The sequence below is a fragment of the Ctenopharyngodon idella genome, chromosome 8, assembly GCF_019924925.1.
Source record: "Ctenopharyngodon idella isolate HZGC_01 chromosome 8, HZGC01, whole genome shotgun sequence".
Taxonomy (NCBI): Eukaryota; Metazoa; Chordata; class Actinopteri; order Cypriniformes; family Xenocyprididae; genus Ctenopharyngodon; species Ctenopharyngodon idella.
The window spans coordinates 10,360,071-10,386,953 of NC_067227.1; the positions used below are offsets into that span (position 1 = coordinate 10,360,071).

Consider the following 26,883-nt stretch of genomic DNA (forward strand, 5'->3'; position numbering starts at 1 on the left):
ATGAACGCAATCTGTCCTATATGGAAGTGAATGCCATCTATGCTATATGAGTTGCATCTTTGCATGCTGCCAGTCACTCTTATTATAGTATAATGCATTTCTCATTGCTGATTGTCTCTTTATAAATTGCCTTTGGAGAGCAGCTTGTATTCTTCCTATTGCTTGCAATATATTTGTGACAGACAATCGCAAGTGCCGTCCTGTGTGTGTGTGTGTGTGTGTGTGTGTGTGTGTAAAATGAAAAACAAACAGTTAGCCTAAGCTGGCATAAACAGCTGCTAAACAGTTGCCACGAGTACTCACAGTGCTACATACATTTTTTTTATTATTATTTAATAGTTTATTTAACAGGGATAATGGATAGTCTATGACTGCCCCAGAATTGGCTACTAAATTTCAGGAAGACAAGAACACAGGAACATATGGCATAATTAATCATTAATCAATAAATAACATATGTACAAAAACACAACACTTTTAAGTATACATTACATTAAATGATACAATTGCACAAAACAAAGTAGCACTGTCAAAATAATAATATTAATTACAAATTACTAAGTTGAAGATTGTTCAGTGATCACGTTTGACTCCTCTTTAAACATATTCTCATGTTTGCTTTAATGTATGATTTAATGAATAATATTTCCATGTTTGCTCAAATGTTAGTTGGCAATTTGTTCTAAACATTTGAGAAATTAATGCAAAAATACTGTTGAAAGTTGATTCTGTATAAATGTAAAAATTTTTAAATTTCATTGCATGAACATTTTAACTTGCTTTTCAAATGTCAGGTATAAGACTAAAATACTTCCAAGGTATTTAAAATCTGAGACAATTTGTAGTTTATTGCCATTGACTAAAATATCATTGAAATGTTGAACTTTTTACTTTAAAATGTCTTTTTACTTGTAAAAAACATACACCCAGTTTTATGGACATTTAACATTAGACAGCACTGGGTGATTTTTGTAATTGCAGAAGATAACTTGAAGTGGAAATGAAACAGTCAAGTTAACATTTTTAAGTAAATTGATTTCCACCCTAATCAAAAACAAACATGATAAATGTAACCATTTAAAAGAAAAAGATGTTTTGTTCTTAGCTTTTGTAGCCAGGGCGCCGCCATCTTGCAGTAGTACAGCCTGTGACGTCACAGGGTTGGTTGGCTCTGTTGGATTAATGAAGATTATTATAGTTTAGATTCTGGTCTTGGATTTTTCTGCTTAGTTGCTGCAGTCGTTACTAGTAATAAAATCTGTCACTGAGTAGATGACCGATAGAGGGGTCCAGTGCTGTTTGCAAGGCTGTTCCGGGCTGATAAAAATATGCGAAAAGAAGTCAGGACTCCAGCAGTAAAACTTTATTGCACGTGATGCAAAAGGATCAAAATAGATGATGGTATGGAAGATGATGGGATTAGGGATAGCGTTCGGAGATTATCCAACATATGGAGTCCTGATTGGTAAACGTGGAGTCACGGTAAGAAATATTTATTTTGCGGTTTGCATCAGCTTCGGTCTCTGTATGTTGTGGAATGACAAACAGGCGTTGTGGTTGTGGTTCATTTTCTGAGTCATAATGTTAATGTTAACTTGACTGACTGCTTCATTTCCACTTTAAGCTCCACCTGTTCTCTAGTTTTCCCATGTGTGTAAATCATGGTCTCATCTGCGTACATTTGGATTTTTATGGCTGGACAAGCTTCAGAAAGATAATTTAGATACAAACTAAAAGGTAGAGGTCCAAGGATAGAACCCTGAGGGACCCCGTCTGAACAGACTCTTGAGGAGGAGATAAATTGCATAAGGGACAATAAATTGTTTTGTGTATTAAGAAAAATAACAAGTTGCTCAGTTACTACTTTTTCTGCTATCTTGGTCATTTGGACTTGGCCTAGACTTTAAGTTGAATGAGCTGGTCTCAACTAGTCACAGAAAATGTGGACTTGGACTCTGGTCTTGTCCGGACTTGAGTGCGACAACACTGCAGATGCGTGAATAATGTAGATCTCTGTCCGTCCAGACTGACCTTTATTCGACTTCAGGTTCAGGGAGGGTGTAAACTCATGAATGGAGCAAGTTGTCTAATAGGAAGGGAGAAGTTCCTGTTTTTGTATTTTCGTTTAGTCAGAGTGCTGAGACGTTAGTGACCACACAACATCAGAGTCTGAGCATTGTCTCAAGATTTAGTTTTAGCAATGCATGATAATTGATATGCTTTTTATATGCTGTTTAATAGTGCATAGTAGGGGTGTACAAATGCATTGGTGCATTGTGATGCATTGATTGCATAATAATAATTCATTGCATTGATTACAGAATGCATATCATTTTAGTTGCAGTCTTCAGTATTCCCAATGCCTTTGTTTGGTAATGTGGTTTTATTTGTACAGTTTTGCCTTTTAATGCCAAAAGCTTCATAGACATATATTCATAATGATGAGCATGCATTGATTTACAGCTGTAATTTCAGTTCTTGTATTTGTCAGAGTCTCTATATCAGTGCATCCCCAGTCTTTCCCTTCAGTTCCTGTGCATTGACCAGTATCTGTGAAGGCCAGCGGGGTTCATTGAGCTGTTTGTTTGGGCTTCTGTGCAAGGCTCAGTGAGAATGCTGCTTCATACGCACTGTAGAGTTTGTCCATCTGTTCAGAAGTGCTCATCCTGCCAGTCTGAAACTCCCTTTCATTTGTCCAACAGGTTGAGTGCCTAGGGCGGACACTGCATGGGCTCTAAGTTGGCACAACATCTGCTGCTCTTCTCCTTGTCTGTTGTAGTTATAGGACGGAGTTTGAAGGGAGTATTTGGTGCAAACAGCTGGCATATGTTAGCTTATTTAATTAAAGGTAAACATCTGAGTTCAACAGCTTGTACATGTTGAAAGCAAGTTAATGTGCCTCAACTTGACCATTTCAGTTTATTTTTGGCCCTCAGAGAGGTATGTTGTATACAACTGTTTTGATAGAGGGAAACAAGCTACATTTCTAATTTCAACATTATTTGTTCTTAAGACATTCTTATTTAAACACAACAAGTAATCAGCTGTTTGAAAAGTTACTCACATTTGGTTTTCGACCATTACAAATGGGTAATCTTCAACAACTTGAACATGGAGTCGCATTGGGATCCCGATATCTATGCGACTGAACCATACAGGGCCTTAAAAATGAAGATTTCAAAAGAAAAGTTTATTAAAAATGAGAATCTAGAAGAATATTAAGATATCTTGAATACTTTTAGAGTTACAGGAATGCAAACTTTGGAAAAATACTATTTCTGGCACTCGGACAGGTATGTTCTATGCAATTGTGTTGACAGAAAAAAATGAGATACATTTCTAGTTTCAATGTTATTTGTTCTTCAGATATTCCTCTTTAAAAGAAAAAAGTATCAGCTGTATGCAAAGTGACCCACATTTGGTTTTTGACCACTGAAAATGTGTACAATTTACCAGTTTACTCATGCAGCCACATTGAGATCCCCATATCTCTGGAAATGAACCATATAGAGCCTTAAAAATTAAGATACCATAAGAAACGTTTGTTAAGAAGCAGAATCTAAGATGATATTAAAAAATCTTTAATACTTCTAGAGTTACAGGCATGTAAACTTTGGGCAAAAAAACAAGAAGTGCTTTTTCCCCATTTTTGAACTGTCACTGTTGGCATATAATGAAACAAAGATTGGGAAAGTCAACAGATTTCACTAATAGATCTACCAATCTCTGTGTGAAAATAAATCAATGATGCTGCCTTCTTTCTAAAGTCATTTTCATGCTCCAAATCTCAGGTGAAAATTGTCATTTTGACCCTACTATGCAAAATAGTTAATGTACATCCATGACATTTAATATTTAGGTTTTCTTCTTCATTTATGTATTTATTTCACCAGAAAAACATTATCAAAATCAGAATTTTTAGCCAAGGACATCTGGTTGAGTTGACACGAACTGACTGAGCTTTGTGACACTAGTGGTTTCAGAAATGACATTGTGTGTTGTTTACACAACAGTCTCTCTGTGCACATCGTACAACATCTACCGTTTACTCCCATGCTTACTATAGTAAACTAGCTCAGCAGAAATTCAGCACTAGACACCTGCAGCCTGCGGGATGGATCTTAACCTTTAAAAAAAGGCATGTATTTAAAGTTCAGACGCAATATCAGACTGTTCACCCTGGCATTTATCATTGAACAAATAAAGGCCTTTTTCCCCAGCCCTGTTCATTACAGATACCTGGATGAGAGCAATGCCATGCTCAGGCCAGTTCATGTTTAGTATTTTCTGTTAATGTTGTGCTCATCATCATGAGCAAGATAATATTCGTTTTGACCTAAAAAGTGACAGACGATCAGAACATATTTGATGTTTAATATACAGTTTTGTGGACCAGGAATTATAAAACCAATGAGATGTCATTGTGGGTGGAGCTACGTGGAGCAATGCTTCAAAAATAAGGTGTATTCACTACATGTCGGAATTACCGTAATTACGAGATTCCGTAATTATGACTTTTAAACTTGTAATTTTCTGAAAGTTTCAGACTTTGAGAACCACCTGACCACTGCAGATTCATTTTGGCATTGACAGTGTTGCCGTTGAAATGCATGATGGTGTCATCTCATAATTACAGTAATTACAACATGGTGCGAATGCAGCAATAGAAACTAAGCGCCTGATAAAATGTTAAAAGGTACAGTATATTACAGTATATGACTGTATAAATGGAGAAATGGCTGTTTTGCCACATTTTCACATTCAGTATCACTGGAATCTTGTCATGTCACTCCTGGCATCTTCACTGAATCTTTCTGAGAATTATTTACTCTTGTTTAAAACAAATCCGACTTTTGTCTAAATCCCTTATTTACTTTTTCCCGACGTGTGCCTGAGCAGTACACTATTCAGTTTTTCCACCTGTGACGTCCGATTATATTTTCATGAATACTTATTGAGAATTGCTTGCTCTCGATTTGAACAAGACGGACTGACCTTGAAATCTCTTAATAGAATAAAACTGACCAATATTTAAATCTATTAATAGAACAAAACCGACTGTCATTTAAATCTCTAAAATGTCTTGAATGACATTGCTGTAATTTTGTCTTAAAAAGTGTTGGGGACCGTGGTGCTTTTTATCTGCTTTAAATATTCATGATGAAACCTAAAATTATTGTAACTCCATATAACATTTAAGCACTGTTATTACGTTAACCAGATATATTGTACAGTTATTTCCTAAGGGCTGCACTGAAAAGGTAGCTAGAAGCTAGAACGATATAAATATAAGCTTAATTTGTATTAATATTAGGCCTAGGACATCATCTGACCTTAGCATCAGTTCTCAGCCATTTGTGTTTTTTGCACATGGTAAGCACACACAGTCATTGCAGATAGACATACCAGCATGACTTTCTGTAGCTGCTTTGAAAGCATGTATGAAAAGTGCTACACAATTAAATTAAACTCGACTTGATAAGCTCATGAAACAGGAGGGAATTCCTGGTTTATGTGTGTTTGTGAATGGTTTGTAAAGGTGAGGTTTCTTTGTCGTTTCAGTCACCCCTGATCTGTCTCCAGAGACTCCCCTACTTGGATCCCTTCCGCTCCCAGCGCCTCGACCCCAAGCAGCGAGCGCTGCCGTCCCCGCGGCCCCCGTCCCGCGAGCTCACCGGAAGCATAGTGAAGCAGGACACAGCAGCCAGCCGGCGCGCGGCAGCATGGAGGTGGGCATGCGCGTGGTCCGCGGCGTGGACTGGAAGTGGGGCAACCAGGATGAAGGAGAGGGGCACATTGGCACGGTGGTGGAGATCGGCCGGCAGGGCAGCACCACCACGCCTGACAAAACTGTGGTTGTGCAGTGGGACAGCGGAACTCGGACGAACTACCGCACCGGCTACCAGGGTGCATACGACCTGCTTCTGTATGACAACGCACAGATAGGTGAGATCAAAAAAATCTCTTCCAGTTAAGCAAGATAGCCTTGCTAAAACAGTATGATGGCTTTTGCAGCGGCTTGAATGGAGCGGCTTCTGATATATAGAATAAATGATTACCTTATTCATGTACCAGAGGTACAAATCCTTTGTTACTGTACTTAAGTACTACTACTTTTATGGGTATAAATTGTTTTGATGCCTTTTACTTTAACCCTCTGGGGTCTTAGGTGTTTTTTGGGCCCTGGAGAAGTTTTGACATGCCCTGACATTTGTGCTGACATGTGCTTATTTCTGTTACTTATAACATTTTCATGGCTGAAGTCTGATTACACTATATTCAGCTCAAACTGTGCTACAGTAAAATGTGAGTATCATGAATGTAAAAGTTTGTATTTTTGGAAAATTACTTTTATGCATGGTTAGTGAAATTTTTTTTTTTAAAGGACTTTCACCCAAAAATGAAAATTCTGTCATTGTTCCAAACCTATAAGACTTTCTTCATCTTCAAAACACAAATGAAGATATTTTAATGCAATCTCAGAGATTTCTGTCAATCTTTTGACAGCTATGCAACTACCACTTTGACACTTCAAAAAGTTAATCCATATGAAATGAGTGGTTTAGTCCACATTTTCTGAAGAGACTCGGTTGCTTTATATGATGAACAGACTGAATTAAGCTTTTTATTCACACTTAAACTTTGATCACTGAACATAAATAGAAGCTCAAACGTGTTGCGTAACACGAGAATGAGCCGAAGCTTCGGCAAGAACCAATGAGGTTCATTCTCGTGTTACGCAGCACGTTTGAGTTCAAGCGTATAATGCACACACAAGCTTCCATGTTCATCATTGTTTGTTTACATGTAAATAAAAGCCTGAATTAAATCAGTTTATCATATAAATGATCGTATCTCTTCACTGTGTTGTGTTTATAAACCTGAGAAAAAAGCAGCACCCCTGTTCCCATGCCCTTGCTTTGGTACTTCTTTTGTTGTGTAGAAAACTGTAGTTGTATTACATGTACTGAGCTATTTAGAAAAGTGTGATTAATTATTATTTTAGTTCACTTCATATTTTTTAGACTAAATCTGAAACTATTGTCCTATTGTGTCATAGAGTAATATACACATAAAATAACAAAACAAATCTAATGTTATTGTTGTTTTATTGAAAGGAAATGAACTGTCATACTTTTTTGTTCAGTGCTACTGTCATTGTGCGTTACCAGAGTAAAACAGGTGTTACAGGAGCACATGAGCGGCCATTTACTCCCTCAGCTGGTGGCGGTGTGTAGTGCGCGTGTGGATCTGCAGGCTTAAATCGGCTTAAATAGTTTAACCACAATTCTGTACATCTCTGAAGTGATTATATTTCTCTCAGATGAGTGAGATCAAATTGCATTGCAGTCCTATATATAAGATTCGTTCCTTCTTCGTGTTTAAGGAAACACTTAAATCTAAACTGAGATGCTTTTGCCTCATCATTAAAATCTGCCTCAAATGATGTGTTTCTGATTAATGGAGGGAAAGCCTCAGGAAAACAGACATGCAAACAAACGTTAAAGGGCCACGACCGTGTTTAGAGACTCACTGACCGGCTTCTACACTGTAAAAAATGATCATAATTTTAATACTAAAAGACTATAAAAATGCTACGGTAAAATTACTATATATGGTGAAAAATTCTAATGTGACACTTTGTTATTTTATAGTTAAATACTGAAAATCCAATTGATGACGTTATTACATGCTGACGACCCTTTCTTGGATTAGACGTGCTGATCTTCCATTTTTCCTTTCTTCCTCTTAGGTGTCCGACATTCAAATATCATTTGTGACAGTTGTAAGAAGCACGGCATTATGGGAATGCGCTGGAAGTGTAAGGTGTGTTTCGATTACGACCTGTGCACTCAGTGTTACATGAACAACAAGCACGACCTGACGCACGCCTTCGAGCGCTACGAGACGGCGCATTCACAACCGTGAGTTTCTCCTCTTTCTCTCCCTCCGTCTTCTGTCCGCATCACTCTTCTGCACCACTAAACCACAAAGCTCTCGCTGTTCCTGCTAGCGCTGTCTAAATGTCAGCCCACTGCTCTCGTTCTCATAGAAACATGAAACATCAGCTCCCCAGACTTTCGTAAGCAGAAGCTCTGTTTTATTTTCTGATGAATTTCTGTGGGAAATACACTTTTGAGAATGTTACAAGCATATGTGACCTAATAACATGTCCCTCAATATGTCAGAACTAACGCGTGTACAGTAATGGAAGTCTGTTCAGCAGCTGTACGACACCAGAATAAATTTATGAGTGATTAAAACCGCTTATGAATGTCTCAAAGCTGTTTATATCTATTATTGACCATTGATGCTCATTGATACCAGTAATAGATATGATGTAACTGCCTGTGGATTAACTTCGCTCACAGAAATGACATTAGAAACAAACTGATTTAGTGCTTTAACAAAAATATGAGCTTTGCTGTTTTACTTTTAAACACACTGGTTCATTTTCAGTATGTGTGTGCGTGTGTGTGTGTGTGTGAGAGAGAGTGTGTGTTCTGGACCATTACTCATTCAGATGCACACATACACACATACGGGGCAACCTGTCACTCACATGAGATCCACCAATAGCAAACCACAACCATCCAATCAATTCCCCACAGACAAAATCAAGCTCCGCTCTACGTTTGTTCTTGTTCCAGAAGCAGTTTCACTCAGATATACAACACAATTGGAAAGAAAAGACAAGCACAACTTCCACTTCCATTTAAAAAGGGCTGGTCATATGGTTTCATCACAGTTTTTCCCACAACAGTATATGAATAAAAAGCTTCTAAAAAGGCAACATAGAAACTAATAGGTGAAAACATGAACTGAAAATATGAACTGCTGATGGCCTTGTTTTTCCAGGTAGGATGTTAATAGGATTTATTTGTGATAAAGGCCTGCATATGAGATTAGTCTTTTGAATTGGATTTGGTGTTACAGGAGAACGTCTCTCTGATCACACTTCATACAGCGCTTCTGGAGCACAGAATAAAACTTGAAGCCTCACAGCTCACATGCTGTGCTGTGACAAACTCTCACCACTCCTGAATATTTTAATGAATATGAGATAAATATGAAACATTAGACACAGATTTTATTGTTTGAACGTGAAGATGGATGGGTGATATTCCTGCTCGAAGCGTATCATGTATGAAAGTGCTCTCTGTCAGAAGTCATGTGTAATCTGAGGTAACGTGTGTTTTTGTGTCTGTGGACACAGTTCAGCATATGGCTTCCCATATGTTTACCAAGGCAAGGAACAAAACAGCCTAACTTGTTAATCGGCTAAGGCAGCGACTAGTTAGCTTCTGTCACGTTGTCGTCTGTAATCTTTCTCGTGTCAAACACGGACACACAAGCAGCCCTGGAGACGCGACTGATCCTGTTACAGTACGCCAGTCCTCAACACAAATGCAAAGAGGTCATGGGGTCTTTCTCACAGCAACATCACTTCACTCTAGACCTAACAGACTGTGTTTACATGAATACTCCACATGATGGGCGTTTTAATATAATCGTGTGTATATTTGACCGTTCAAGTGCAATAAGCCACAAAAGAGAACTGAACTTGTGATTGCATGCTGTGCACACATCGATTGTCTGTCAGTGACCGCGCGAGTCAATTATTTCCTGCCTTATTGTGCTTAATAAATCTATAACATCATACACATCCTGCTTTTAGTATTCTCATTCATGCATGTTTCTTTATCACTCAAAAGTGTCAAAAACCTTAAGTAATACTGTGGTACGTGGATATATTTATGTACCGCCGTATACATCATGACAATAGACATTTTGGGCCCTATCATACACCTGGTCCAGTGCGACACCAGGCACAATGCAAGTGTTTTTTGCTAGTTTCAGCCTGACGCAGTAATCATTTTCACATCCAGCTCCACGTTGTTTAAATAGCAAATGCACTCACGCCCATCTGTTCGTCCATGGGCGTTCTGGTCTGAAAACGAGGTGTGTTCAGGTGCATTGTTGGCGTGTTGCTATTTTGAGGAACTGAAAACGACTGCGCCATTGACCAACAAAAACCTGCTCTAAAGTCAGTGCCGCAGTACTTTTTTTGTTATTTAAAGAGCGTGTTAGTAATATACACCTATAGGCGTGCATACACTCTGCTTGTTACACACACAGGGACGCGCAGCAGCACACAAACATGCCAAATATTAAAAATAAAAGGGTTGCAATGTAAAAGATTATTATTGTGTACATAAAGATAAAAATACTTTGGTGGAATCCGGCTTGTCCCGTAGATGGTCTAAATGTAGATACATATTTTAAAAAAAAATGAAAATATAAATATAATATTTACGATATTGATGACCATTAAAACGCGTCATCACAGTCCGTGAAAAGGGTCTATTGGTTTATTGCATGTTACGGCCAAAACACACCCATGACTCATTAAGAGACTAGGTACAGCCCTTTTAGACCATGCGCCGGGCGGGCAAACCCTTTTCCTGTCGTTAAACTAGCAAAAGTGGATTTGGACACTTGCACTTGCACTTGCACCGTGCGCTTTAGACCATGTGCTTAGATCGTTAAAATAGGGCCCATATATAATCGCCACAATACATATTATTCCTCCCAGAACTAGTCAAAGTTAGCAAAGTAGCAGCACACCTTTCCCCTTACACATGATCTGAGGAATAATTAATGTCTGGAGCAGTTTAACCCTTAAATTCATGTTTCGTCAATCATTATTACATATTCAGGTCTTTAGCGACCTGGATCCATATCTAACACGGATGGATCTCAAACTACCGCAATAGTATAAAACTCTTCTGATATTTTAATAGCAATTACAAAAGAACAAAATAAAGCATATTTTGTTACCTTTTCGATCTTTGAAGGGTTAAATTTGAGCAGATGTTTTTTCCCATCATCAGTGTCCTTGTCAGAGCTCATTTCTCCAGTACGTTCAGCATCTGACTCATATTCTCCATCTCAACCATCTCAAATCTATCATTTCGTTCTTTAAAAATCAATATTTTGATCACTGACAGCTTCTTCATCAGATCCACCATCAGTGACAGTAATATTTGATAGCGTTCAGAACTTGCTCTCCAGTAAATCTCCGAGCCATTTCAAGTTTTGCTGATGATACTCGTGTATTCTTTAGTTTTATGCCTGCAGTAATTATGAGTGAAACATCACGTCATCATAGTGTACCAGACATCGCCACCATGAGGAATAAAGGCTTTGAGTCATTGGAGATTGTACTTACTCTATTACATTCCTCGGGTCACTAGCGACCCTATACACTTTTTACAAAAAATGAATTGGAAAACAGACATTCTTTTATTTTTATATATATATATATAAAAAATTTTTTTTTTTTTCTTGAGAAATACTATAGATTGAGAAATACTAAGAAAGTTGATGTCTAACTGTAAACAATGAATGAGGGGGAGGGAGGTGAATGACGTCTCGGGGTAACTAAAGACCCGAGGTATGAGTTTAAAGCCAAGGGCACACCAAGCCGACGAACGGCCATCGGGCAACGTCGGACCATTTTTAAGCATCGGCTGACTAAGTTTTCCAGGTGTGTTCCGCACCGTTGGCTCTAGTCTGACACCATCAGGTTTTTTGGGCATGTAGAATCGGTATTGGGCCGTTGGGCGATCTCTGATTGGCTGTTCAGTGTAGTGAACGGGTCGAAGCGAGAGAATAATAGCAAAACAGTGAGCAAACAAGTCAAGGTGGTACAGACAGAAGGCTGATCTAATTTTATGTCATGTACCTGAGTGTTTCTGGGTGAATGCTTAATATTAACGTGAGCCGAGTGGAATATAGAAAGTGATCAGCATGAATGAAATTCAAAACGGTAAGAACGCGCTGCTTTGTTTAAGGTTTGTGTATCTGCAGCCTTCAGTGCCGGTCTCTCTTTCTGAATTACGAATATAGACGAATATATATGAAAAAAATAGACCACGGTCTCCTTACACGAAGGCACAGAACACTTGTGCTGGCTGATGGTTGGCTGTAGTTCTCTCTGTGTTTTCACATGCAGTTTTTTTGCCCCGACGCAGGCAACGCGAGGTGACAACACAGTTGGCTTTTATCAGTGCTAGTTCTTTGGCATTGGTTTGGTGTGTCCCTACCCTAAGGGTCAAAGTCCATCACATATCAAACCCCTGAAAACCCCGGAAAAACAATTATTTTTGACCTTCATTCTCACCCTCTGTCTGAAATTATCAGTTTTTAGGGCTTTAAGGCTTGTCAGTAAACGGCCACTCTTTTGATTGGCTAACATCACTTCATAGGAAACACTATCAACGCCCGCTCGCTATTGCATGTGAGTAAGTGTTTTGAATACATTATCCATATAAAACTGTCATTATAGACAAAACATTATGAAATCATTTACTTACGGTTTGTGATGCAGCTGCTGCCAGATCCAATACTGCTGACTGCTTCATCTTTCAACAAGTTTCTTTGCAATCTCTCTATTACACTGTGCCTCCCTGACAAAACAAAATGCTCCGAACAAACTCCGACATGATCCAGGACACCATTAAAATAAACCATGCACTTGTTTCAGGTGCTGGGATGTGAACTTTTTTTATTAACAAAGGATAATATATTGTTCATTGTTAGTTCGAGTTAGTTAATGCATTAATGTTAACAAATAAGACCTTATTGTAAAGTGTTACCAAATGCACAGATTGCTGACAGAATGTGTTTCATATGGTGGTTTTCAGTAGTGTGATCATGATGTAGCTGCGTGTGGCAATGGATTACTCAAGTTTCTGTGTCAACAGGCTAAAAGAAGACTGACCTTGATCTCTGACTGCCGTTTGACACACAGCAGAGCAGCATCACTGAAGAATAACAGCTGAAATAGCGATACGTCACTGCAGTCGATAACAAATGATCAAAACAGTGCTATGTGCAAACAAATGATGCTAGAGAACTCCTCTGAACCAGCTTTCTCAATCAGTTTTTTTGCAGTAACCAACTGATTTTTAGTGGGTGAGGAGGAACCACCGGTGTAGGTCATCTCCTGAACTATCAACACGTTTCACTGACGTTTGACAATACTTTTGCTGGTATTTTCAACTCTAGATCTGTTGTTTCATGATCTGAAATGTAACAAACCTCTTTTTGTGAGATACTTGTTCTATCTTTCATTCAAATAAATACTTCTTGGCATCATGACCAGGGCTGCCAGGTCCAAACTAGCCCAATGACCAATCAAAAATGGCCCCAAACTAGCTCAATGTCCCAATCCCAAATATCAAAACTCAAAATATGGCTCTCCCATATTTAACCCTTGTGCTGTGCTGAATATCCTTTACCTCATTTGGTGTTCCCGGTCCAAAAATGACTGGCCTTTTAAGTTGATTGATGTTTATACCCTGTGTGAGTAAAGTTTTAGTCCATTGTGATAACATTAAAGGGGACATATCATGAAAATCTGACTTTTTCCATGTTTAAGTGCTATAATCGGATCCCCGGTTTTGGTAAGCCTTTCTCTGCAAGCATGTGAAAAAATGAGCCGCTCAGATTTCACTTCCCATGTGACGTAGGAAGGGATCTTATTATAATATTACTGTGCCTTAATCTGCATGTTTCCACCCACGGCGCCGCCATTTTGTTTTCGCAAGCGACAACGGTGTACCAGTTCTAACACCATGGTAAAAGTTCAAGCAAAGCATGCTAACTGTTCTGTCGTTGGCTGCACAGACGAGCACTGAACACTATTTAGAGTCTCGTTAGCTTGGATAGTCTGAAGTTGACCCTGGCAAGCTCGATTGCTAAAAAAGGAGCGTTTCTGTCCGAGCGATATATTAGAAAAAATATTAGACCATTCACAGCATTTGATAGCAATCATAAACGTTAGCCTGGTGTGTATGGCTCTGTTTGGCAAACAGGTACACTGTATAGTGGGCGTCCATACGGGTTTCGCACAAAAGATTAACATGACGGCACATGCTAGTGGATGAGTTGAATCAACTCCACAGCAACTACATAAATTTATCCACTAACCATTCAGAAACGTCCAGTTTCATTCTAAAAGTTGTAACTTCTTCCTGAGTCTCTCCATCAGTGTCGACTCCGGTTTGAACAATGTAAGGCTGAACACCGTTACTGACAATCCTCATTTTGGCTGCGTGAGATTCTCCAGCTTTGTTGTTGTTGAGCAACCGAAGCGTGAGTTGTTAAAGCTCCGCCCTCTTCTGGAGCAGCAGCTCATTTGCATTTAAAGGGACACACACAAAAACGGCGTGTTTTTGCTCACACCCAAATAGGGGCAAATTTGACAAGCTATAATAAATGATCTGTGGGGTATTTTGAGCTGAAACTTCACAGACACATTCTGGTGACACCAGAGACTTATATTACATCTTGTGAAAAGGGGGCATTATAGGTCCCCTTTAACGTTTATAGATTGTCCATTTCTGTTGCACACACACACACACACACACACAACGGCACACAAACTGTCTGTGGATTATGTCTTACCTTTGATCTTGGACACCCACCTGAGAGCGACAGACTACTTAGAGATTTACCCTGATTCTGTTTTAAGCCTTCGAGTTGTTCAGGTGGTGCCATATGGCGAGAGACAGTGCGTAAGGACAGACGCGGCGCTACTGCTCCGTACACCTGATTTTAAGAGAAAATGAGAAGAGGAAAAACAGCCAAACCAGAGCAAAGATAGTTGACTCTACTTCCTCTTGATCGATGAATCTTCTGGAGTTAAAAGAATAGTTCCAGCTGAGGAGGAAGCGTTGATGGTTGAATTATGGGAATAGGCAGTTCCTTTGCTCCCCGATCAGATCAGATCTTTACTATAAGGTATGTGCCGTCATTGGTTATTCCGTTGTGTTTAGTTCCAAGGATCTTTCTCGTCTTGCTCTTGAAGAGTTCTCAAGTCTGCTTTAGTTTGTTGACACAAGACGGTCTGTCTGTCATTAGCTGTGTTCAGAGCATGTGTTTCCAATTGTGCTGCTCTTGTACAACATCTAATGTCCTCAAGCACACATTTACAAATGAGAAACAATGAAAAACAGTATTGTCTCACAGTAAAAGTCTTCTCGTTGCTCTCAATGAATGTGTAATCAGTGGTTTTGACATTGTTTGGATAAATAATGTCTTTAGTCTGTCATTAGCTCTGGGCTGAGGAGATGTTTTCAGTGCTAGGGTTACCTTTACTTCTGTGCTTTTACATTTATGCATTTGGCAGATGCTTTTATCTTACAGTGCATTGATTCATTTGTACCAGTGCATGTGGAACTAGTGCTACCATTAGTTGAGCTGATTGTGATTCTTTTGAATGTTACAATTGCTCTTTTTATCTGCTTGTATTGTGAAAAGCATTTGAATCAGTAAATTTAATACTAAATGAACTCATTTTCATGTCTCCACAATTTAAATACATATACCTAAAAAATAAAAGTAGTGGTGTTTTTTTTTTTTTTTTTTCCTCTTAGTAATTTTCTAGTACATTGAATTTAAGTGCATTTGCATTTACTATTTCATTTAGTTTAATGTTCATTATTAAAAAAACATTTTTTATTAGCAGCCATCTGTCTTGAAAAAAGACTCTACGAAGAATTGTTTTGTGAAACAAATCGAGAATTCTGCTGGGTTGACAAAAGGAACGTCTGTTTCCATCTAAAGTTGTGAATTTAACTTGCGCAAAATTGGAATATCACATAAAACATTTGTGAATGAAGCAGCGTTTCCATCCCATGTGCTCAAGAGAACAAAATTGTCACTTCTGGGGAAACTGGTGCAAAATATCAGTAATGAAAAAGGAAGTTGCTGCAATCGGGCTCTTTTTCCCTCCATCATAAATGAGTTGCGTCTCAGAGCGTCAGACGAAACACAATAAACAGTCATGTTCTCTTGCGTTCGGATGCTGGTGTTTTTCTCAACAGTTGAAATAATTAGCTGCCTCAATTGAGTACATACATATTTTTATGAGCATTTTTATGCACATCTTTGTGTTTCCATCCTGTGTTTATGTGATAACCTAAAATTTGTATTAAAATAGGTGGATGGAAACATAGCTATTGACTACATTTACATGCACTCTCATAATGCCATTAAAAATAAGATTTAGGCAATATTTCCATTAAATCTGACCTCATGTAAATGCAATACTTCCATCAAATTGATGCAGTTAAGCTCATAATTGACTAGTTGCACGTGGCCGCCATGTTGGATTTCCGATCGGCGAGTGTGTGTATAGACACTTCCGGTTTCGCTTTATGCCAGTGCAGAGTGCGAGAGAAAGCTGAAAATGATCTCTTATAGTTGTTTATAGAATCTATTATATCAATTAAAATACTGCTAAGATAAATATTACTATCACATGAGCCAATGGCATTTAAACGCATTCATGCATGGATTACATTAATGAATGAACTCATGGTGCATGTGCATATACACTGACAATAATGCCTACTGTAAATATAGTTACAACTATGATTAGAGTTGTTTGCATAAAATGCCTCATGAATATTCACACGTTTGCCCTTTGATAGGCTACAGTTTATCTCCATAAATACTATTTTCTCAATTCTGCGCATATTTTCACTTACCTACATTAACTGCTCCATTAATGTTTTCTTTGCATCAATTATCTTTTTAGATAAAAACAAGAGCTGTAAAAAGATTGTGATTAATTTACATTTTTAACTGAGGTTTACACAAACAGTTTAATATATTACCACACAGAGGTACACAATAATATAAGATGGATATTTTCTTTTGTCTCTGATAAACCACCATCTTCTCTTTAATTTAAAAAAAACTTTCATTATATCTAGGCAAGTTTCAGATTTGAGTTTCTTCTTGCACCAAACGCAAGCGTTGCTAAGACCGGAAGTACATAAGCTCACCGTCGCCATCTTGTGCACTGAGCCTATTGTAGCAGCCATAATCACAGTAAAATATGTACCGTATGCTGATTTTAATCTCAATAAACAGGCATGTAAAGACTGGCATCTACTCCACTCCGTGCTTTTGACAAATGTTTTCATGCGTAGATTCATAAACATAGCATTAAAGAAAGCATCACAGTTTCGGGCTGCTGAAGAAACTGAGTTCATGTTAACAATGTTGTGCAAAATGAATATAATGCAGTATATTGATGGCCGAAAAGATTGAAATGAAGACATCTGAAACATCAATAAAATGTGTTTTACAGTTGACGAAGTAGATTAAAACTGTATGTGAGGTTATAATTTGTGCTGTGCGTATGTGAATAATGGCAGTAAAAATCAGCGAATATTTAGAATAATGAAAATTGTAAACGGCAGGGAAGAGGTATGCGCATCATGTAAACATCTTACTGTGATTTAAAAGGATAGTTCACCCAAAAATTGTCATCATTTACTCACCCTCAAGTTGTTCTAAACCTGTATGAGTTTGAATTCAAAAGAAGATATTTTGAAGAATGTGTGTAACCGAAAAAAAAACAAAAAAAACAATGGAAGTCAATGGGGACCATCAACTGTTCGGTTACACACATTCTTCAAAATATCTATAGTCATTGTGAAAAATGAGCTTAAGTAGATGATAAAGATCAGATCTTGAAGTTTTCCTCTGGATCGTAATTTGTTCTTTCTTCTCTCAAACTCAGAGTGAGCTTGACGCCGAGGCAGAACCTGTCCAGAATCATCCTGAAGGGAATCTTCCAGGGTGTGAAGGTGGTCCGGGGGCCTGACTGGGACTGGGGCAACCAAGACGGTGAGACACTCTCGTTAACACCTCTGATCATGCACCGTGTTCATTTCATTCATTTACATTTGTGAACTTGATCAACATCAACTCAAAGGCTTAAAGGAATGTTCTGGGTTTAATAAATGAAGCGTCTGTGGAGCTTATAGAAACACATAACCAGAACTTCATCCAGCCAGAAGAGTTGAATGCTGCCTCCGAACCTGCATACTGTATAGTAGGCACTACTTTTGGTTTGAAACGTACTTTCCGACCGTACATTCTGTATAGTATGAATGCGTAGTATGAATGAAATGCAGACGTGCCACATTCAGGATGTTGTCATTAGCTGTGTTTACATCCAAAGTTGCAAATTTAACTTTGTCTGCAAAATTAGAATATCGCATAAGCATTTGCAAATAAAGCAGCATTTCCATGTGTTCAAGAGAACAGAGTCATCACTTCCTGAGAAACTGGTGCAAATTATCTGTGGCTCTTGTGTTCGGATGCTGGTGTTTGGGAACACAATTGTGTGAGATGCTTCTGGAGGGAATTAAACCAAATCATTCTGATGACAGACTGTGACTGTTTCAGAACCACCAAACCAACACTGGTTAGACCAGTTATCCAATCACAGCCTCTGATGAGGCAAAGCCATATGTGTTTCTTGTTGCGCATCGAGGGATTATTCAGTAAATGTGTTTCCATCCTAGTTTATGCATATGTCGTCTTATTGGATAAAAAATTTATTTGCCTCAATTGAGCTCATATGCGCATTTTTAGAATTTATGCTCATCTTGGAATTTCCATCCAGTGTTTTTTTTTTTTTAAGCGATATCCCAAAATGCACATAAAAATAGGTGGATGTAAACATAGCTATTGTCATGTGACCTACAGCATTAGTTGCGTCACTTCACTGCCGTTCACAAATCCTCTCCCATGGCCTCATGGGATAGTAAAGTGTCCATCAGATGCATGCTTCAGAATCTCGCCGGAAGTAGTCGGTCATCCGGGTTCTTTTCACCTACTGTTTTATGAGTGCTGTGAATTCAGACATTCTCTATAGTACGTAAGTAGGCATATTCGGATGCAGCAGAAGCCTGAGGTCTGGCAAAATGTGTTTCAAGTAATTGTGATTAGATCAAATAACCATGATGAATTATGCTTTTGCTTTTTTTCATTGATAACATGAGCCACTGTATGGCGGATGAAATGTTTGAGCTCGTGTCATGTTGTTGTCATCTGTTGTGCTGCTTCCTCTGCATATGTTCTCATTTGAAAATCTATGAAAATTTCACTGCAATGATGAATGAGTCAAAATGTCTGTGCTGTTCATCGATTGATCCTCCTCAGTGAGGATCTCTGTGGTGTGGTTCTTCATTCTGTGTTGTGTGTGATCTGACCACATGTTTCATGCGTCATCGCTGTGTTTTTAGTGTTGGTTAGTTGATGTCAACCACATGTGTTAGTTAGTGATGGTTATTATTAGATGCTGTAGCAGATGTGTGGATGAATCTGACAACACTCCAGGTCATATTTAACCCCAAAATCAACAGAGAAAGAAGAAATAGTTTTCATGTATTAAATAAAGCCTATTCTTTGGATTTAAGACCATTAAGATTTTTGCATAAAGAAAATGAGGCCTACATTTACAAACAAACAAACAAATAAATAAATACCTATTGTGATTGTTGCATTGAGAAAGTCTTTTTAAATGGGGAAAAATGAAACACGATCGTCCCAAAATACACATCATTTTCTTTGTGCAAAATATGATTTATTTCCTCTTGTGATTTTGGGGTAAATCTTGACAGGTTTTGTGAGATTGACCTGTTCACCTGTATTTGGTGTAGCTTTTTGAGTGTGTTCTATTATATTCTTGTTGTTTAAGTATCCTTTCATTGTGAAAAGTGAAATATTGGCTTTGTTCAGGTTAAGTATTTATGTAAATTGTCATAACTCTTAATTAACAGCATCACTGCAGTTACACACACATCAGCTCTGGCTCTCTTCTCACTAGACATGCACCGATAACACATTTTTTTCTACGTATTTTAAAATGTTTTTGTATAATTGTGTTAATATAAGACTTTTTAATTAGTTTAATGAATTTTACCTAAACACCAAAAAAATTTCGGAAAACGAAAATAAAGTGTATTTAATAATCAGTTAATCAAATTTATTTAATAATCAAATAAAACTGAGTTTAACAAAAAATCTAAATTGCAAATGAAGCAGATTTTATATCAACTTTTTAATAACAGAATTGTTTCTACTCCAATTTGTTGGTGAAATATAAACATTTAAATGATGGCTTTAATAATTTGTTTAAAAGACGGAATTATTCAAACATACATTACATAATGAAGACATCACTAACAGGTTCAGTAAAAATATAATGAATATAGTACATATATTAATCAAAACGCTCCTCTCTAGAGTTATTTTTCTAGCTGACTATCGAGTTTATGGTCTCTGAATGTCTTTCATGAGGTAAATGTGACGTTAAGTGTCATATTGCTCTCCAGCTGTTTTATTGACGTCTTTCCACTGTTGAAACACTGATTGACGGATCACATGATTCATGATTCATTTCAGTAAGTTGTTCAGTATCTTCTGATGTTCAGTCATGTTTATTTGCTGATGTAACTAGTAGTAAAGAGGAAGAGGTGATCGCTGCAACTACAGCCATCTGTCACCACACAATAATCAGACACAAAAACACTGAATTTAGTGACAGAATTTGAAAGCAGAGACTTTAGTTCATATCAAAACTATCAAAAATGATTGGATGGGAGGCGCTACAAATAATGTTTAGTGAAGTTTTGTTCACACATCAACTGAAAACAGCACTGACTAAAAAAGATGGATTCTTGGGAGGATCCAAATTTATTGAAAAAAAAAAAAAACAAGCCCTAGAGTTCACAGCTGACATGTTTAACTGTTGTAGTTTATCCACGTTGTGCACAAAAATGCGCCATCAGAGATGCGCTAATAAAACATAATTTTGGCTTGAAACCTGAAAAGTTTCAGTAGCCTGAAATTTCGGTGCATCCCTAGTTCACACAGAAAACTGTGACAGATTTTTTTTTTCCGAATCAAAGCCCAGTGAGAATGAAACTAGTCACACCTTCGCTTTGCTACACATTCAAAATTTTAGAGGAGCTGGTTGTAGTTGTTTTTATGTTTTTTGCATGAAATTCACCAAAACTCACAGCTATATGTCACTTCAGTCTCTGCAGAGCTAATAAATGTATGGAAGCTTGTTTCTGCAAATTGAATAAAATAAAAAGGCAATTGCAATTTTATATCTTACAATTCTGAGAAAAAAAGTTAAAAAAGGTTAAAATTACCTCTTTTTTTTTTTTTAATCCGTTTGCGGAAACAAGCTTCCATATAAATGCCGTAACTACTGTAGATCGGCCTAAAATGTGACTAGATATCTCAAAATTTAGCATATAAAACCACAATATCTCAGATATTTTAGTTCCTTTCAGATGCATTTTCTGACATTTCTAATTTCATTCAGACACAATGCACATGCATGCTGATTTTCAAACACGTGTTCTCACTCATTTCCTCCCATCTCTCATGTTCATCCTCCTGCGCTGCTGACGCTGGTCTGAGACTCCTGCCCTGTCCTGCTTCTGTCTATATGTGTGTCTGTGTGTGTGAGCAGGAGGCGAGGGGAAGGTTGGGAAGGTGGTGGATATTCGTGGTTGGGATCAGGAATCGGGTCGTAGTGTGGCGAGTGTCACCTGGTCCAATGGAACCACAAACGTCTACAGAATGGGTCACAAGGGCAAGGTGGATCTCAAATACGTGTCTGATGTACAGGGAGGATTCTACTACAAGGAGCACCTGCCCAAATTAGGTAACATTTATTTAGTTATTTATTTATTTATTTACTTACACAAATATAATGAAGATCTAAATTAGTAAATGTAAAATGCCACACACTGAATCACAGATGAATCAGTGAACCATTTGTTCCATATGTGAGAGAGAGCAGGCCATGTTGATTATTACCTTAATTTTGTCACGTTATATTGTACGTACATGACATGCGGGCAATAATATTTATTAAGAATTTTTCCCACAATTTATTAATTAGTTCCCTTGTTTTAGTGGATTGTGGCCACGTTGAACTAATGTGTTTTAATGCAACTAAAACAAGGGAACGAATTATTACAACGTGGCCACGATATAGTAAATTGAGGGAATGGATTGTTATATGGTGCGCATGATTTACTTAAAATGAGGAAATGAATTAGTAAAACATGCTGACATATTAGTAAGTCGTGGGAACAAGTTGTTAATTTGTGGCCATGATATACATATTTTTTTCCTGCATGTCACATGTGGGGCTCTGTAGTGGCCTGTTATTAGAAGATCGAGAGTGTTTAGAAAGCGACTGAGCTGCGAAATGCAGTTCCATAGCAGTGACCCTTCTTTGACTGATCGGCCCTGGTGTTTAGTACTGTTTTTTCTGATATGTGTGTACGCGCGTGTGTGTGTGTTTAGGCGAGCACGCGGAGCTGCAGAGGCAGGAGAGCGCAGACACTCACTCGTTTCAGCAGGGTGATAAGGTCAAGTGTTTGCTGGAGGTGGACATACTCCGACAGATGCAGGAGGGTCACGGAGGCTGGAACCCAAAAATGGCAGAGGTGAAAATTACATGTACATACTTACTTTGATAAAACGTTCCTGAACTTGTTGTGCACGCACTTTATTTTGAAGAAAAATGTTTTTGTAATTGTAGTTATTTTTATAGTTAATAATAACTTTCTCCAAATTTGAAATTACTTTCTTTTCTGTTAATGGTCTTAAAAATAGATATAATTGTATTTAATATATCAGAATAGAATTTCTGCTATTTTTGTTTTGATTTGTTTGTTTAATTTTTGGACATTTCTAGAGAGTTTTAGTGAGATTCATCCTGTGAAATGAAGATTAAAGGGGTCATGACATGGATTTTTTTTTTTAATGTTCCTTGAGGTTCACTTATAATGTTAATAAAGTTTTTGCACAAAAAAACAAACAAAAACAAATATATATGCTGAAAATGTTCCTTTTCGACCCTCATTCTGACCCTCTGTCTGAAATGATGCATTTTTAAGGCGCAGCTCCTTTAAGGCTTGTCAGTAAACGCCCACTGTTATGATTGGTTAATGTCATTGCATAGGAAACAGTATCTATGTCTACTCACTATTGCACATAAGTTAGTGTTTTGAAATCATTATCCATATAAAACCTTCATTTACAGACAGATTCATTTTCTTGCGGTTTGTACTGCAGCTACTGTCAGATTCAATAAAGCCGACTGCTTCATCTTTCAACAAGTTTCTTTGTGAACTCTCCATTATACTGTGCCTCATTTACAAAACAATCTGCAGTCAAATGCTCTGAGCAAACATAAAATACTCCGACGCAATCCAGGACGCCATTAAAAATAAAATATTGACTTGTTTCAGATACTGGGATCCTTCTGAAGTCTACAGGGATGCAAATGAGCTGTTTAAACTGTACACGTCAAAGCGAATGTGGAGTGGCGTGGAGTGTGTCAGAAACTGAACGCACATCTGTATACTGTATCAGCGTAGACGACGTCAGTGATTATAATGACTTCAGAAACTGAACGCACATCTGTGTACTGTATCAGCGTAGACAGCGTCAGTGATCATAATGACTTCAGAAACTGAACGCACATCTGTGTACTGTATCAGCGTAGACAGCGTCAGTGATTATAATGACTTCAGAAACCGAACGCACATCTGTGTACTGTATCAGCGTAGACAGCGTCAGTGATTATAATGACTTCAGAAACCGAACGCACATCTGTGTACTGTATCAGCGTAGACAGCGTCAGTGATCATAATGACTTCAGAAACTGAACGCACATCTGTATACTGTATCAGCGTAGACAGCGTCAGTGATTATGACTTCAGAAACCGAACGCACATCTGTATACTGTATCAGCGTAGACAGCGTCAGTGATTATAATGACTTCAGAAAACGAACGCACATCTGTATACTGTATCAGAGTAGACAGCGTCAGTGATTATAATGACTTCAGAAACTGAACGCACATCTGTATACTGTATCAGCGTAGACAGCGTCAGTGATTATGACTTCAGAAACCGAACGCACATCTGTATACTGTATCAGCGTAGACAGCGTCAGTGATTATGACTTCAGAAACCGAACGCACATCTGTATACTGTATCAGCGCAGACAGCGTCAGTGATTATAATGACTTCAGAAACTGAACGCACATCTGTATACTGTATCAGCGCAGACAGCGTCAGTGATTATAATGACTTCAGAAAACGAACGCACATCTGTATACTGTGTAGCGTAGACAGCGCACATCTGTGTACTGTATCAGCGTAGACAGCGTCAGTGATTATAATGACTTCAGAAACTGAACGCACATCTGTGTACTGTATCAGCGTAGACAGCGTCAGTCATTATAATGACTTCAGAAACCGAACGCACATCTGTATACTGTATCAGCGCAGACAGCGTCAGTGATTATAATGACTTCAGAAAACGAACGCACATCTGTATACTGTGTAGCGTAGACAGCGCACATCTGTGTACTGTATCAGCGTAGACAGCGTCAGTGATTATAATGACTTCAGAAACTGAACGCACATCTGTGTACTGTATCAGCGTAGACAGCGTCAGTCATTATAATGGCTTCAGAAACTGAACGCACATCTGTGTACTGTATCAGCGTAGACAGCGTCAGTGATTATAATGACTTCAGAAACTGAACGCACATCTGTGTACTGTATCAGCGTAGACCGAGTCAGTCATTATAATGGCTTCAGAAACTGAACGCACATCTGTATACTGTATCAGCGCAGACAGCGTCAGTGATTATAATGGCTTCAGAAACTGAACGCACATCTGTATACTGTATCAGCGTAGACCGAGTCAGTCATTATAATGGCTTCAGAAACTGAACGCACATCTGTATACTGTATCAGCGTAGACGGCGTCAGTGATAATGACTTCAGAAACTGAACGCACATCTGTATACTGTATCAGCGTAGACGGCGTCAGTGATTATAATGATTTCAGAAACTGAACACACATCTGTATACTGTCAGCGTAGACAGCGTCAGTGATTGTAATGACTTCAGAAACTGAACGCACATCTGTATACTGTATCAGTGCAGACAGCGTCAGTCATAATGGCTTCAGAAACTGAACGCACATCTGTATACTGTATCAGCGTATACAGCTTCAGTCATTATAATGGCTTCAGAAACTGAACACACATCTGTATACTGTATCAGCGTAGACAGCATCAGTCATAATGGCTTCAGAAACTGAACACACATCTGTATACTGTATCAGCGTAGACAGCGTCAGTGATTGTAATGGCTTCAGAAACTGAACACACATCTGTATACTGTATCAGCGCAGACAGCGTCAGTCATAATGGCTTTAGAAACTGAACGCACATCTGTATACTGTATCAGCGCAGACAGTGTCAGTCATTATAATGGCTTCAGAAACTGAACGCACATCTGTATACTGCATCAGCGTAGACAGCGTCAGTCATAATGGCTTTAGAAACTGAACGCACATCTGTATACTGTATCAGCGCAGACAGTGTCAGTCATTATAATGGCTTCAGAAACTGAACGCACATCTGTATACTGCATCAGCGTAGACAGCGTCAGTCATTATAATGGCTTCAGAAACTGAACGCACATCTGTATACTGTATCAGCGTATACAGCGTCAGTCATTATAATGACTTCAGAAACTGAATGCACATCTGTATACTGTATCAGCGTAGACAGCGTCAGTGATTATAATGGCTTATATTTGCTCCTGACGCGATACTCACATCCAGTGTAGGTAAATGTCAGCCATTAAAAGACTGAGCTCCAGTAGGAGGGGCCTATGATGTGATGATGTATAACTATTGGTTGATGTCTTGCTCTGGAGGCAGGCATATGCAAATGTATTTGCCCGTGTGACGTCACATGTCACCCAATATCCGGTCATTTTTGGAGCTTGATTAAATAAATGCTTTGTTTATAATTAGAAGGACATTTTAAGCTATGTAACTTGCAGGATGTTTTAATGATACAAAGACCTCTTATATGTCAAAAGATCAAGGCAAATTTAATTTCTCATGTCATGACTCCTTTAAGAACATGCATCTTGTTTTCTAAAATGTTTTTAAAATTCTGTCTATCTGTTGTGTTTGTGTTGGCAGTACATCTCCAGAATTGGGACTGTGCACAGAATAACAGACCGCGGAGACGTGCGAGTCCAGTATAGTAACAACATCCGCTGGACGTTCCACCCGGGAGCTCTGACCAAGGCAAGAAGATCCCAGAAATAGCCAGACGTATTCAGAGGAAAAGCCAAGTCTGTTGTCCTTACCTGTGAAGTGTTTGTTCCAGGCCGACTGGACATCAGTCTATTTTTGCTGTGTGCTGAATATATTTAGTTACGCTCAAGCTCATACACGACTGTCCCTATCACAAAGCCTGCTTTGATTGTCCAAAAAGCAAGCCATAAATAGATAGCTGTGCCTATTTCTCTCTGCTTATGGCAGATGAAAGTGCCAGATTGTGGCGATTAGCTAAAGCCTCAGACGACTTTGACTAATTGGTATTTCAGGAAGTGTGTGTTGCTATAACAGAGTCTCGTCTCTGTGCAGGTCAATACATTTGCGGTGGGCGAGCTGGTGAAGGTTCTGGATGACATTGACAGTGTGAAGAGACTTCAGGTTGGCCATGGCGAGTGGACAGACAGCATGGCTCCTGTAGGTTCCTCATTCACTAACTTTTGAAGTAAAGAAGCAACGACCATAGCAATGTTTTTGTGCCTCACGGTTTTAAATATGAAACTTGAAGACCAACATTTTTATCAAAAGAAAATGCAAATGTAAAATGCAATTCCATTGCCAAATTATGAGAGAATTATGGAAGCTGGTTTTCACAATGGAATAAAAAAAATTGCAAAAGGCAATATTTAATATAACTTTATATATTGCAATTCTGACTTCATAGCTTGCATTTCTGACTTTTTCCACTCACAATTGTAAGATATGAACCTCAGATGTACAAGAAAAAAAATTAGAATTAGAGTTACCTTTGTAACTTGTTTTTTCAGTGGTGGAAAAAAGATTCCTTACTGCAATAAATTAAAATGTTTTTGAAAATTAAAA

The 26,883-nt window shown here is 38.3% G+C and overlaps 1 protein-coding gene and 1 long non-coding RNA gene across 6 annotated transcripts in view; one reads left to right on the top strand and one right to left on the bottom strand.

Moving 5' to 3' along the window:
* mib2 (MIB E3 ubiquitin protein ligase 2) overlaps positions 1 to 26,883 on the top strand; it is a 72,048-nt gene that overhangs the window by 19,770 nt on the left and 25,395 nt on the right. For 3 of the 5 annotated variants that reach the window (XM_051902461.1, XM_051902463.1, XM_051902460.1), the window contains exons 2-8: positions 5,563 to 5,946; positions 7,754 to 7,925; positions 17,606 to 17,712; positions 21,362 to 21,556; positions 22,207 to 22,349; positions 25,924 to 26,031; positions 26,374 to 26,478. In XM_051902461.1, coding sequence (XP_051758421.1) covers positions 5,563 to 5,946; positions 7,754 to 7,925; positions 17,606 to 17,712; positions 21,362 to 21,556; positions 22,207 to 22,349; positions 25,924 to 26,031; positions 26,374 to 26,478 — 1,214 coding nt within the window. The remainder of the gene's footprint in view (positions 1 to 5,562; positions 5,947 to 7,753; positions 7,926 to 17,605; positions 17,713 to 21,361; positions 21,557 to 22,206; positions 22,350 to 25,923; positions 26,032 to 26,373; positions 26,479 to 26,883) is intronic. The other 2 variants (XM_051902462.1, XM_051902464.1) reach the window with 2 other exon arrangements.
* Positions 8 to 13,579, bottom strand: LOC127517195 (uncharacterized). Its single transcript, XR_007931207.1, has 3 exons — positions 12,381 to 13,579; positions 3,065 to 3,161; positions 8 to 1,171 (listed from the first exon to the last, which is right to left on the bottom strand). It is a non-coding gene; the product is annotated as an uncharacterized LOC127517195 (long non-coding RNA).